At 35.1% G+C, this 15996-nt stretch overlaps 1 protein-coding gene across 3 annotated transcripts in view; it reads right to left on the bottom strand.

Annotated features, from left to right (window-relative positions):
- polk (polymerase (DNA directed) kappa) overlaps positions 1–15996 on the bottom strand; it is a 100327-nt gene that overhangs the window by 61825 nt on the left and 22506 nt on the right. For all 3 annotated transcript variants that reach the window (XM_039758421.1, XM_039758420.1, XM_039758419.1), the window contains exons 2-3: positions 9608–9765; positions 7492–7611 (exon numbers count right to left, since the gene is read on the bottom strand). In XM_039758421.1, the coding sequence (XP_039614355.1) occupies positions 7492–7611; positions 9608–9739 (252 nt within the window). In that variant the 5' untranslated portion in view covers positions 9740–9765. The remainder of the gene's footprint in view (positions 1–7491; positions 7612–9607; positions 9766–15996) is intronic.

Genomic DNA, 15996 nt, shown 5'->3' on the forward strand with positions numbered 1-15996 from the left:
AGTCTTGTGATCATATGAAGCTGACCTCCCTTATTTACCTCATGATCAGCTCAAGAGATTTAAGACTGAAACATCTTTATTTATGTGGACTGCATGTACAGCCAGTATGTCAGCAGCAGACAGCCCAAATTAATTTGAAAAAGCCCACATCTTACTACTATGCAAAACTGGTTTAGATTTTCATGACAGTGGCAGTCAAGCAAATTTTGGGAGATGTAGCTCAGCACAAGCAAGAGAACATTTAAATAGTGTAAAGCTGCTGCTTTTCTTGAAATGTTCCAATGTATAAATGAATGTAACTAATGTTCAAGCACATTGTTTAATGTGATATGGAGTAGGTGGCAAGTGCAAAACTCAAGGTAAACTTATGTTAAATTACTAAATTTGTGTTTTCCAAATGTGATATAGCAAAACAATTAAAACGTTAATATTTACATAGGCTATTTAAAGGGCACATCTGATTAAGATGAACAAAAACATTAAAAAATAAATAATACAGATAAAAGCCTAGATTTATTTCTATAAATTGGGAAATCAACACTGTTGTTAGGTTAAACAATATTATTTAAAAGCCCAGTGACGATATTCTTTAATGAACAGAATATAATCTGTAAATAAATTCTGCATGGCTGCCTACAATGATCATTTTAGATTTCCTATTTCGTCAAAAAAGAAGTAACCTATGTGAGACAATTTTGTCATCCATAACTGACAAATCATAAGTCAAATTTTCATCTCATTTCTGGTGGGGGTGATTTCTATTTCCCACCAACTTTAATTTCATGTTGATGAATTTTAATGAAGTAATAATTGCTTAACCTCACTATCATCCATTACCATTTACTACTCACATTAGAAAATGTATTATTTTCAAATAAATTATAACACTAAATAAACCATATGGTGGGAATATGTGCCTGCTCCTTCAGATCTTTTAGGCTGAGAATAGATTCTTATGTAGTATACTCTTGTGTAATAGGAAAAGGGCACTGTTCTTTGCAGAGCTTAAAAAAAGACATCACTTTGCAATGAAAATCACTGATAAGGGATTCAAAACACTATCCACAAGCATGATGGGAGTCATTCTGTCAAAGTACATGCTAAAAAAGGGAATGAGTTAAGAGAAGGCTTTAGAAAAGTTTTTTCTAGAGGCATATCCAGGTTAAAGAATTGAAAAAGCACGAAACAGAAAATAATCTAACATGAAACTTGTTAACATTAAGCTAATAAAATCTTTAAAATGGATATACAGTGGAACCTCGGTTTGCGAGTAACTTGGTTTACAAGTGTTTTGCAAGACGAGCTAAATTTTTTATTAAATTTTGACTTGATAAACGAGCCATGTCTTGCAATACAAGTAGTATGGATACACTTTGTCTGCTGAGCGTCATGTGATCACAACTGAGCAGATTGTTCTTCTCTCTCTCCTTATCTCTCTCTCTCTCTCTCTCTCCTGGAGGGCAATCGTCTCCTATTCTCCGTCTGAGTCTGCATGCCTCACTCATATAGTCAACAGCCGTACAAGCGTATGCTGCTTACTACAGCATTGTGAATGTGTGTGTGTGTATGCGTGCACGTGCGTGCTGTGAAGTGCAAGTCCCTGTCTTGCTCCCCAAAACACGAAGCTGAGTCTCAGTACTTTAACAACACCAGCTTTATCCAGCTTGAAACAGCAACAGCATGGTTATTTATTGTAGCGGGATCTTTATAATGTTCCTTGTATCACACATCGACAGCAGGCGCTTACAGCATGTCTGCGATCTTTTTGGATACGCTTATACGGCAAACTGCTACAGCGCTGGGAGAATGTGATTGCTTTGGGACACTCTTCCGCGTGTCGTTCCTTTGGGTGGAATCCCACAAGAGTTTAGAAACTCACTCACACCAGCCATGATTCTTTTTAAAGGTAAAGTGCAGGTTAATTTGTTTTATGTATTTTTACTTTATATTTTGTATTAATCATTTTTATATGAATAGTTTTGGGTTGTGGAACGAATCATCTGAGTTTCCATTATTTCTTATGGGGAAATTCACTTTGATATACGAGTGCTTTGGACTGCGAGCACATTTCCAGAACAAATTATGCTCGCAAACTGAGGATCCACTGTATTGTGAAGAGATGCAACATATTTGTAAGAAAAACAAGTTTCCAGGTAAAGGACACAACACCAGGTTGACACAAAACAGGAGAAAATTCAATAGGTAGCTTCTAGAGAGGAGAGAGATTGACACACAGCCATTTAGGGAAACACTGTACACCATGTTAATGAACTGTTTAAATTATGTTCTTTGTTGGCCTACTGCAGGCTTCAAAATATGCATAAATAAAAGATATATAAAGCAATTATCACTCAAAAGTCATATTTCTGAGGCACCCAAAATGAGTCAATATCGAATAGGAAAACTCAGCATCTTCCTTAATAACTAGTGAGCAATGCCTTGTGTATTTGTACTCCTTGTCAGCCTTCATGATCTGGCTCTGGACCAATAAATCAACCAGCTAAGGGGGCAAAGTAAAAATTTGCTCTGCAACATACAGTAGAAAAGGAGCTTCCTCACACACTGGCCAAGTTCCATTGTCAAGCACTCTCCATGATCTCTCAAGACACAAGGCAAGCAGCCAAAGCAAGCTTTTTCAAAAAAAAAAAAAAAAAAAAGTAGAAAGACCACATCATAGACAATGACAAAGAGCTCAAGAGATCAAAGGCAGCTGTTTCCATCTTCAGTATACCAGATGTTGAACTAAAAGCAGTAATCCTTCAGTTTTATCCTAGCAATAGAATTCTTACTAGCCAGTTTAACAGTGAGAACCCAGCAACAATTAAGGTGCCTTACAGTTCATGAATTGTCAGGAGAAAATACTCCTAAACACATTTGGACACACATGTTTGAGAATTCCCGTCTGTAATTTACATAGTTTACTTTAGATTAATGTATAGAAATAGCATGTGAATGCCTGTAATGTAAGCATAAGGACAAACAGAATCATTTGTTTAGCGGACTGGCTGACATTTAAGCAACCATCTCTCTAATTCAAACTTATAAATAACTGACTACCTATGGCAGATTAAATCAAGAAGATGTAAGCTCTTTCAAACAAAAATAACAAAACATAACATTTTTGTTATTTAAAGCCAACACATTTAATCTCCTTAGAATTGCTTTTTATTCCAAAAAAACCTTTGGCATTAAAAATTGCAGTATAATGATACAAATAATAATAGTAATGATTAATAAAAATAATATGAAATGAACAATAATAACAAAATTAATAACAATAATAATACTACTACTAATGATGCCAAAAGAGTATAGAATCTCAAAAGGAGTCCTTTGGGCGGTAAATCTTAGAACACAGTGAAAGACACAATCGGACAATAACAGCATCTTTCTTTTTGGATTTTCTTTCCAGATTAATCCGTTTTTGAACAGCACACTGCACAGGTACATGTCGGATTCTGGTTTTTTTTCCCCTGTTGGAGGTATACAATCGATAAAATGTCTGCCAATAAGACACTCTGGATTGATCGATGATGTGCTGGGTCAACCACATCTCTTTAGCGGTAGTGTGGACGGTGGATGTACGGCAATGATTTGTTCTACAAGCTGGCAGGTAAAGTTTGCATGAAATGCAGTTTTGCTAGCGGTTTGTTTATATAACACGAATGCACTCCAAATGCACTGTTCCACCAGATGATGAAATATATTTTTATAGTATTTCTTTTGTTGCCCAAGTAGAACGAGATAGAAAGTCAATTCTTGATCCACACGATCTACACCATCCATCGTGCTCTTGTAGTCAACCACTGCACAAAGCTTTGTAACCTGCTTGTTGCCTTTTGCCTGTACATTAACTGTAGCCGCATCATGTGCAGCGCTAAGAAGACAAACATCTTTCTTGTCCTTCCATTTCACTGCATGCACTTTACCCTTTTGCCAAGCCAGTAGCGCACCTCACTGTAATTTATCTCTACCAGAGTCTTCAGGCATGCCACGACAGTTAGGACACACTGTTCAATATGCATGTCTTTCTTTGCAGCAAGAGGTAGATATAAAATTGTCCATGGTTACACAGCAACATTGATCCAGCTTAACATCAATCAAAGTGGGCACCAATGATGTAGCAACATCGTACTGATTGCATTCCGGATCAAACATTGTCCCTTTCCCTTTGTACAGAACCAAATTCCATATGTATCCCGTTTTAGATTCGCAAAGCTCATAGAGCTTTATTTGGCATAAAGCTTTTTTTCATGTGATGTACTGTATCCATGACAGTCTGCCCTTATAAGCCATGAGACTTTCATTGATGCTCACATCACAGTCTGGAATGTAAACGCTCCAAAATTTTACTTAAATCGCCTGGTATATCTCCCAAATTTTCTTCATTTTGGGTGCTGGATGGGTATTCTCATAAAAGTCTTCATTGTTGGTAAAGTGCCGATATTTCATAATTAGTGAAAAGCTACACCGAGGCATCATTTCTCCAAAGAATGGCAGCACTGACAGCACTTTAACAGCTCAAGTGATTCTCGGTTCTAACACTTGTGCAAGATGCATCTGTATGGTTACCTGAGTAACATTCGGGGCTAGCGCTTTTAGCACAGATTTCACAGCCTGAGTAACTCTTGGGTCTAGTCTAAGGAGCTTAACAAAGTTAAAAAATATATATATTTTTAAAAAAATGCTTACTACATCCTTATTTTCAATTTAAAGGGTATAGGGCAGCACAAGTTTAGAAGTTAAATATTTCAGCCTTCTACAAATTAAAGCAAGACACAAAAGGTAAGACTTCTTAAATTTAGTAATCTTTCAGTTTACTATTTTGTTGGTTATACCTTTAATAATTAGGTCTACGTTTCAGTAACAAAACCTTGTCTCAGACTATCAATGCACATAGCGTGTCATTATTAGGACTGAATTTTGTAATGCAAGCAGTAGTAACATGCATACAATTCTACATTCTAGAGGAAAGCATTATTTTATGAACCTTTAATGATGTTGTGTTACTGTTTTGAGAGACTCAACAGGGGATTATGGAGCAATAAACAAACACCCCACACGATTGGGTTTAATTTTAAGTGTTGTGTGTTGCTATTGATTTATATTTCTTTCCATTCTAAATGTTTAACACTAGAAATGTATGAAATTTTGTTGTACTGTCAAATCCACTGGGCTATTTCTTTGCTTTGGAGTTCTTACCATCCCAATACATTGTGTGATAGCAAATATATTTCAATCTATTTCTCACGCCTCAGGAGTACAACATTACCCAACTCCCACCATGAGAATGTACCAGTACTGCATTAGTGCAAGTCTCAACTAGATGACAATAAGGATGCCGAAGCCCCCAATATAAAACTTGCCAAAAGTAACATTATAGATATATTCTAATAATTATGCTTCCTTTGAAATATTTTTATTTTCAACTTTAACAAAGTTATCAAATATTTTTGCATCCCTAGTTGTTCTATGAACTTGGATGGTATTAACAATCAAAACGTTCCAAAGAGAAAGAACTCTGTGTGCTTTTATCATTTGTGTTTCAAGTCTGAAAAAGACCAATGAGTCTGTTATTGAGGAAGCACAGCATAAAAGTAGTAGTTTTCTATTTCAGAAAATGTGCCTTCCATGTTTCTCGTATATTTATGGTAACAAAACAAACAAAAAAAACTCATGTACATGTAACAAAATATATATTTATCTTGAAGACCTATATATTAATGCACAAAAGAAGATATCATTGAGGCTACATACTGAAAAAAAAACTACTGGCAATCACAAATCCTCTAGACAATACCCAATAGCGCAGTCAATAACTTTCCGCCATTAAATATTACTGAACACTATGACTATACTACAGTACATCCTATATAATAGGAGTCAAATACATTATTTTTTTTTATCAGCATACACAAAATAAAACAGAAATTGGCAAAGTTTGTTTGATTAAAACATCAAATTATGTCATAATACAAAAAGCAGCTTTTGATCCTTATCACTAAAACCAGGTATGTCTTAAAGTAATGCAGTATGCTATCAGACCCTTCTTCAGCTTATGCTGTAGCCCCAACCAATTGTAAATGCATGGTTCTGTTATTTATTCATTTCTTTCGGGCGAGTTCAACTGTGGATGGATGGGAGGATTTATTAGGACTAATATTATTGATTTTTGATTAATAGCAACTACAAATATTCATCAATTTTTCACACTTTACAAGCTTTTTGACTTGAAGGTATAGGTAGAATTTAGAAAAATAGGTAGATTTTTCTCATTTCACAATGCTTAGTGCCTCTCTCATTGAAAGCTGTGATATCAAAATAATAATTGTCTGTAACATTACATAAAATTTACAGACTTAAACTCATAGTAAAATCAACTAGAAACTAACCCCCTGTTCTGGAGAAAACCAAAAAAAGAAACAGCTACATATGTATTAAGAGTCTGTTTTGCCTCATTTATTTTTGCTCAGCCTTTCATGCAAGATGCAAGCAATTATCCCAATTCTATAATCGGTCTTGTCATCAATAGTTTTTATTATGTTTCTTAAAATAAGTGTGGTTCAATACTGCACCTCAAGTCTTATTAAATTTTTAGTTAAGTGAAGCTGATAGTTCCGTAACAAAACTCTTTTGCCCGCATTGCATTATACTGGGGTGGGGCATTTTCTCTTTCCTCTATATTATATGACCCCAGTGCAGGATTATCTTCAATTTTATGTACAATGTTCAATGAACAATTATATTATTTAATGAATAATTTGCTTTTTAAAAATGTTTATCATTTTTTTTTTTTATTTGAAGAGTGATTTTAAGAAAAGGCATATTAAAGTCACATCAAATTAAAACTTTTAATGGAAAGAAAAACAGAAGCAAATGATTCATTCAAAAACTAAGTTTGTGACTCCAGTATCTGTAAAAGTATCGCTAAAGTAATTTAAAACTATGAAATGAGAAAATCTTACCATTTAATAAGTCAGAAATAGATAGGTATGCACCAGCTAGGCAAAATAGTTGTTCTCATCTTCATATGCATTTACATTCAAACAGCATTCTTATGGCAGTTGCATTTAAATTTAATTAGTATTTAAAAAAGACAATCAAATTTGATTGATTTTTTGATTTAAGGAGACTAGACCAACAGCCAAATTAATCACTCTACCTTAAATGGTTAGCAGTACAGCACATAATTAATAATATTTTGTATTCTAGTAAAACTAATTTCAGCTTGAAAAAGCTGTTGTTACCTTTATCTTCTTGGCAATGGAATATGAACACTAATCTAGCTGAAGAGAATCTACAGTAAACACATTACAGTATGCAAGTTTAGAGGGAAGGGACACAAACCACGTAATGGAAGACAGTGACGGTTAATCTCCGAGTTAGGACAATCATGGGTTCAAATTCTGCATTGTTACAGTGTCATTGCGACCTCTTCTTCACAATTTCCTGTATTTAAAAAAAAATATTTCTTAGCTAGTTCCAACTTACCAGTAACTGCGCTTTTCTTAATTGCTGCACTGTAATCAGCTCTTTTTGTTGCATCATCTTCTCAATCCTTTGATTTACCTGCTGCTCCTTCTTTAATTCATTCTCATAAAACCTCGACCCCTAGAAATTTAAGAAACAAGCTACTGATTAGGCTACCTTAACATTTAGTTACACAAAATAATAATTAATTTACAGAAGAAATATACATGTGCATGGAAAATAAGGACACTGTGTAATGTAAAGGAATTACTCAGTAAATGCTACTGTCCTCACTGCTGAGAATGCAATGACTTCTTGTATTCTCTATCATATTTAAGCCCCAGGAACACAAATCAAAATTAGATTTGATTACATAAACCTTTATTAGTCCCAAGGTGAAACTCAGTTCAAGGAAATCAAACATAGCAAAGTGTTTTTCTACAGTGCTTACTCTTATTGAATCCATCCATCCATCCATCATCCAACCTGCTATATCCTAACTACAGGGTCACGGGGGTCTGTGTATCACAAAAAATAATCGATAAACCTAGCTTTCAGGACTCTGCTGTATCTTACTTGTTGAACATTCATCCGGCTTTGCGTTACGTATTCTCTGAGATTATCTTGCAATATGGCATATATTTATGCAAGTATGTTTCTAAAAATTAAGACTCAAAATGAAGATCCACCTCTTTACTGCCCCTTCCAAAAAGTAAAACCTGTATTTTATTACTATTTTATTACTATTCAGTCCTATTACATTCTCTACAGATGAGTATGTAAGAGTTGTACAGGATATGTGAACAGTGATGAGGCCTGCAACAGGAGTGACGGGTGCATTTAAGGTGGAGGTGGGATTACATCAGGGATCAGCTCTAAGCCCTTTCTTATTTGCAATGGTGATGAACAGGTTGACAGATGAGATTAGACAGGAGTCCCCATGGATTGTGATGTTTTCTGATGACATTGTAATCTGTAGCGAGGAAGCAGGCTGGAAAGGTGGAGATATGTTCTAGAGAGGAGAGGAATGAAGGTCAGTAGGAACAAGACAGAATATATATGTGTGTAAATGAGAGGAAGGTCAGAGGTGTGGTGAAGATGCAGGGGTTGGCAAAGGTGGATGAGTTTAAATACCTGGGATCAACAGTACAGAGTAACAGGTATAAGCAAGAGTGAAAGGGAAGGTCATCAGGACGGTTGTGGGACCAGCTATGTTATCTGAGTTGGAGATGGTGGCACAGAGCTGGAGGTAGCAGAGTTAAAGAAGTTAAGATTTGCATTTGGTGTGACTAAGATGGAGAGGATTAGAGACAAAGTCAGAGAGGCAAGATTGTGTTGGTTTAGACAAGTGCAGTGGAGTGATGCTAGATATATTGGGAAAAGGATGCGAAGGATGGAGGTGTCAGATAAGAGGAAAAGAGAATGGCCTACGAGAAGGTTCACAGATGTGATGAGAGAAAGTGAATGTGGTGGGTGTAACAGAGCAAGATTAAAGGAGTATATGGAAAAAGATGATCCAATGTGGTGACCCCTAACGGGAACAGCCAAAAGATAAAGAAGAAGATTCAGTCCTATTACATTCCGTATTATCTTCTCCAACCATGTGTGCATTTGTAAATATTCATAACACACACTTCTGAACCTAACCATAGATCATTTTTTTTTTTAAAGATTGCATTTGCTTATTAACTTCTACACTCAGCAATACCAAGTTCCCAACAACCATGAAATGGGTACACCTATTAGAAAACAGATGGTTGGACAGCCAACTGTAGACATCTTTATAACATTATGAGGATTAATATGAAACCTCAGTTTCTCTACCATGGCTATGTGTATGGTGATGTATTAAAAACCATTAATCTTACCATTCTGTAAACCTGTTTTTCTGACAATTGTTGGTTCACATCATCAAACACTCAAATCATGTAAAAACATATTTTATTTCTCACCTAATTTCATAAAGGCATGAAAGTGTCAATAATGAACACATCCTTTTTTTTTTTTTTAAATCTTGTGGGATTTTCCCATTTATCTATTTAACCTTTTTCTAATCCCTTTTTAAGGAGGCAAACTAAAATAAAACAATATAAAATTTTGAAAATTAGATTAGAATTGACATATCTATCATACTTACTTTTGAAGCTTCTAATATTATTCTGTTGATCTTCTCTTTATCTAATCCTTCCATTCCAGCCTTGTTATCATTGACAGCCATCCATGGCTGAAAACCTCCACCAGTGGAGACGGTCTGAACCATGTTTTCCATGACTGAGTCGTAATTTACGTCTTTCCCTGTAAGAAAAAAACCAGACTTTCAATCCAAATTTGTTATATCTAACACACTTCATTGAAAATAGAAACATTTCAGCAAGATCTAAGTATAACTTTAAAACTGACATATTGTCTCTTTTCTACCACAACTGAAGCATTTGAAATGATGAATCATGACCTGGTTAAGAAAAAATAAAAAAACAAATGCAAAAGGATTTGTATTGTTTTAAACTATATACAAAAATTAAATAAAAAGATTTTAGTAATATTTCTGAAAAACGTAAATATAAAACAGCAACTGAATAAAGATCCCTATAAGCAGAAAAGTGTAGATCAGATATCTTCTGGAAAAGTATAAATTAAAATAATTTTGAAGAGAACAATGTTAAAGATTTATCTGCTACCTTGTAAGCTCTGAAATTATACTCTCAAGAGTACCTTTCACAACAATTCACCAAATAAAAAAAGTCAACATGTTCTTCATAAGGGTACCTATTTAATATGAACAAAAAGAAAGGTAATAAAACAATTGTGTTTTAATTCATTATATATTTATTTTTTTGGTATTGAAATACACTGTGTGCACAATTATTAGGCAAGTGAGTATTTTGACCAGATCATCATTTTTAATGCGTATATTCCAACTCCAAGCTGTATTAACTTGAATGTTTATTGGATTTAAGCACGCCAGGTGATGTGTATTTGTGTAATGAGGGAGGGTGTGGCCTAAGGAGATCAACACCCTATATCAAGGTGTGCAGAATTATTAGGCAGCTAGTTTTCCTCAGGCAAAATGGGCCAAAAAAGAGATTTAACTGACTCTGAAAAGTCAAAAATTGTAAAAAGTCTTTCAGAGGGATGCAGCACTTTTGGAATTGCTAAGATATTGGTGTGTGATCACAGAACCATCAAACATTTTGTTGCAAATAGTCAACAGGGTCGCAAGAAACGTGTTGAGAACAAAAGACACAAATTAGCTGCCAAAGATTTGAGAAGAATCAAACGTGAAGCTACCAGGAACCCATTATCCTCCAGTACTTTCATATTCCAGAGCTGCAACCTACCTGGAGTGCCCAGATGTACAAGGTGTTCAGTGCTCAAAGACATGGCCAAGGTAAGGAGGGCTGAAACCCAACCACCACTGAACAAGAAACATAAGTTGAAACGTCAAAACTGGGCCAAGAAATATCTGAAGACAGACTTTTTTCAAAGGTTTTATGGACCGATGAGATGAAAGTGACTCTTGATGGACCAGATGGATGGACCTGTGGATCAGTAATGGGCACAGAGCTCCACTCCAACATGGAGGTGGGGTACTGGTATGAGCTGGTATTTTTAAAGATGAGCTAGTTGGACCTTTTGCATTGAAGATGAACTCAAAATCAACTCCCAAACCTACTGCCAGTTTTTCGAAGACACTTTCTTCAAACAGTGATACAGGAAAAAGACCATGATTTTTATGCAGGCCAATGCTCCATCACTTGCATTGAAGTTCTCCACTGCGTGGCCAGCCAGTAAAGGCCTTAAAGATGAAGGAATAATGACATGGCCCCCCTTCCTCATCTGACCTAAACCCTATCGAGAACTTGTGGGCACTTCTTAAACGCTAGATTTACGGGGGAGAAAAACAATACACCTCTCTGAAGAGTGTCTGAGAGGCTGTAGTCACTGCTCAACAAAAAGCTGATCGTCAACAGATCAAGAAACTGACAGACTCCATGAATGGAAAGGCTTATGACTGTTATTGGAAAGAAGGGTGGCTATATTGGTCATTCATTGATTGATTTATTTTTTTGAAATGTCAGAGATGTTTATTTGTAAATTTTGAGGTGTTTGTTTATTATTCTCACTATAACAGATGAAAATAAACAAGTGAGATGGGAAAATTTTCATTTTTCCTTTAGTTGCATAATAAATCTGCACACTAATAGTTGCCTAATAATTGTGCATATGTATTCCCCTGATGATGTTCATACTCACATTTCCATTGTGAAACATTCAGGTTTCAGGTTTATTAACATTTTGGATTGACTGATAACACTGTGTTTGTTCCATATTAAAATTAATCCTCAAAAATACAACTTGCCTAATAATTCTGCACTCCCTGTACATTATATTAATTTTAAAAATAGTTTAAAAAGAAATTAAACAAGATGTGAATAGATGGTCCACCCTTCATCTCTCATTAGTAGGTGGAATCAACATTCTTAAGATATATATATATAGATATATAGAGATATATAGATATATAGAGATATATATATATATATATATATAGATATATAGAGATATATATAGATATATATATAGATATATATATAGATATATAGATATATAGATATATATATAGATATATAGATATATATATAGATATATAGATATATATATAGATATATAGATATATAGATATACACACACACAAGATTTTTTTTTTAGATAAAAAAAAAAAAAAAAAAAAATTTTAAATCCCATAAACAACTTAAATGATGTAGTGGTGGATGGCAAGATCTTGTGTTTTATTAATTTACACTGCATGAGGGGAGAAAAAAAAAAACACAACATACCGCATGACAAAAAACAAACAAACAAAAAAACAAATCATTATTTAGAAGTCCACTCTGTGGGTCATTCCCAAGATAGGCAAGGGTGTCATTTTCTCTTTTGAAACATTTATATGATATCTTAAGGTTCTTTTTTACTTACATGTATAGCTGTGAGAGAGGGACAGACTTTAAACATTATCCAATGTCACAAGGCTTGCTTGCTTGCTATTAGGGTAATGTAAGCCTGACAAAGCTATTACTGATCGTGTTACACAGTAACAGTTAAAAATAAACAAGCAATTAATTTGACTGGCTGCTTAGTAACAATTTAAAGTTTTATTTCATCTTAACAAAGACATGGCAAGTTTACAATACAAAGACGTCAGAGATAGTCAGTGCCGAGTAGACTGGAAATTTGATTCTGGGTTACTCTGTTTGTGATGCACTGCCCTAATTTTCCTGTGCCACAAATACTTTTGTCCATATTGGTAGTGAAGTCTTCCTCAGTTCACTTTGGACAGAGACTATCTGCTTTCAGACAACCTTCGCTGAGAAAAGCTTGACTCTTTCCAGCTCCCAGCTTGAGTGCATTGTACAGTAGTAGTTTTTGACAAAAATGTTGTCATTAAGGCTACCATACTGAAGTGCAGCTTCTAATTTACCCAAGGTCAGGTTGCACAAATGCCCAAGTGGCACAGCAGTTAAGCCGACTGTACATCCATATTTTTCTTGAGTCTGTTGTTTTAGCCGAGAAGTCATTGCATGTTCCCTAAAGCCGAGGCAAAAAAAAAAATGTAAAGACCACTTTGTTGTTCAATAATTAGGCATCTTTGCCAGTTCAACAGCCATTGTCCAAGTTTACCCAGTTTAGGTGGTTGCCCCTAAAAACTTCTCTTGCACTCTCCTTTGAAACGGTAATTCTTTGGTTTAAAACCCATTCTTTTTAATATCTAGCACCTTCAAACTATGTGTTTTTCAGCTCCACTTTGGGCATTATCTCCTCCAAATTCATTTTGATGAACCTTTTCATACAGCTATCATCTCCCATTCACTCTACATGCTCAAACCACCTTAGTCTGTTTCTCATCAGCACGTGTCCTCCACATCAAGTCTTTCTTTTATCTCAGCATTTGTCTTCTTCGTACTTCACAACACTTCACACATGTACCTAATCATTCTCCTTTCCGTTTTTTCCAAAAATCACATCTCAATGACACAGGGCACACTATTCCTCACATATCATAGCTTTCATAAGCTTTTACTCTATAATGACTGAGAAGTTTCTTTAGAAGTCAGAATGGGTGAAGCACCCAAACTTTCGCCACCACACCTCTTATGCTAGTGTGCCTCTATCTCTATTTGCATTCAACATGTCACTCAAGCAGCGAATTTCCACAGCTCCACTGCTGAAATCTAAGTTTACATTCATTATATAAGCACTCTATACCCCTTTGAAAAACTCTACAAATAAAGGTCAAACACTCGATGCATGCTCCCACGGAAATTCAGACTTGCTTCGTGTTTCAAAGCATTACAAGCTGGAGAATATCTGGAGAAAGTGGATGATTTGAAACAATTAAAATTAATTTCATTTTGGACTATGGAATAACTCATTTCACCACCGATGTAGGCACTTGTGTGTGAGAACAGTGCACTGTGTACAATGTCTGCCTTTTGCCTAGTATTGCCATGAAGACATCCATTCCCAGCGACCCTGAACTGGATAAACTGGCTATAAAATGGAAGGATGATTGGATGGGCATCTGTAACCATGTTCATTACAATCAGAGGATAAACAAAAAGCCACCAGTCATTTATCAGGTCAATGTATGGTGCTTTATTAAAATGTAATAAATCTTGCTATCATTTCAACTAATCAATTCAAATGCACAATACTAAAAGTTAAAACAACTGCAACTGACAGCTGATTGGTAATACTGAGTTCTCAAAGCAAGCACATACCAGATATTTATTTCCAAACAAATTTCATAAACAGACAACAATGTCAATAATTAAAAAGTGTTTTTTGCCTTGAAAATTCAGTGGGATTGTCCCCCTTTATTAAGTTAAACCATATAAGATTTCTGAACAGTAGCCATGAACTTGCAATTTACACACACATACAGAGTATCTAAGGTTATACTAGGGATATTGTAAACTACTTTGGCTTTAAAGCAAGAGATCTTTTCAATTTAAATATCCAGAGACGGAATTAAAAAAACAAGATGTCATTGAAGGTCAATAAAACAATATCTTATACATAACCAAGATTTTCGTAGAATATTCCGAATTACATTGAGAGAGAAAGGAAAATGGGTTTTCAGGATAACCATAATTTAAAAAATATATTAAAAAAATGCAAACAATCACTTAACAACAATCTGTCTACTGATTTGTTAACATTTAATTGCTGTCCGATCAAGCCTTTCAGACTTTGAACCTTTTCTTCAACCCAAAACATGTGGAAACTACAAAAATCCAAAACCTAGGTCACAGAAAAGAAACTGCCCATGTTCATGGTGTACAAACAGTTCTTCAGATGAAGTGCTGACTTCCTGCATTTTACCAGCTGTTTATTTTAAAGAGTTAAATAATCAAAAGTCAAGCTAAGTGCCGTTTGTCTCTGATGTATGAGTGTTTTGTCTCATTTACATGTGTGTAAGATTCTGAACTAGTAACAGTTTACAAAATAAAATAACCTCTAAATTAAGATCTCTCCTGGATAGATCTATATATATATATATATATATCTATATATATATATATATATATATATATATATATATATCTATATCTATATCTATATCTATATCTATATCTATATATATATATATATCTATATATATCTATATATATATATATATATATATATATATATATATATCTCCTGGAAAAATAACTCAAAGTACAAATAACCAGAACAGAAACAGAACACTTTGGCATCCTGGGTCCACCTAAATATTTACTGAACGTGTCTTCCTTTGTTCACTTGCCACACACAGTATCACACTGAAGCATTCCCCTTCTCACCCTCTCTCTCTTTTTTCTCTTGTACTCCAACTCTCTTAACATCCTGCCCTGACTTAAATGTCTCACACACTCTCCTCCTGGCTGTCACTTTATCAGCTTCTGGGTATGTGACATGACAAATATTCCCAGGGTCATCTCTGGCCACCTCTGCCATTACACCACCTCTATCATGGGGCTCACCACAGTCCAATGATTTCTCTTCTATGACTGTGTGTCTTCTAGCTGACACCAATGACACCTCCTCAATTGCCTCACTCTCTTTATGTCACAGGGCCAGGAATCACTGCCTACTACTGCCCTAAGCATGCACCACATACTTCTATAGTGAATGTAATTCTCTCGCAGGCATGCTTACGCCTCTCCCATTGCATTTCAAAAATATGATGCATATGGGTTGAAGTGTCCGTTGGCAGCATGTACAGGATGTTTCTTGTCATGTCTGTCTATCTCTTTCCTGTCAAAAGGAATCTCTTCTGTCCTGTACCATCAACAGTTCTGTCCCTCTCATCCTCCCCCAAACTACTTATATAAATGAGGGACATTTCTTATACAGTAAATAATTATTTGTGGAGTATTTGTTTCACTCAACTCAGCTACCTTGTTTCCTGAAATCTTGTGACTGGCCAGAAGCCAAAGCATTCAGTTTTCAGTAGAAATTACAGCCTAGGAGGAAATGGAG

Source organism: Polypterus senegalus, chromosome 7, assembly GCF_016835505.1.
Source record: "Polypterus senegalus isolate Bchr_013 chromosome 7, ASM1683550v1, whole genome shotgun sequence".
NCBI lineage: Eukaryota > Metazoa > Chordata > Cladistia > Polypteriformes > Polypteridae > Polypterus > Polypterus senegalus.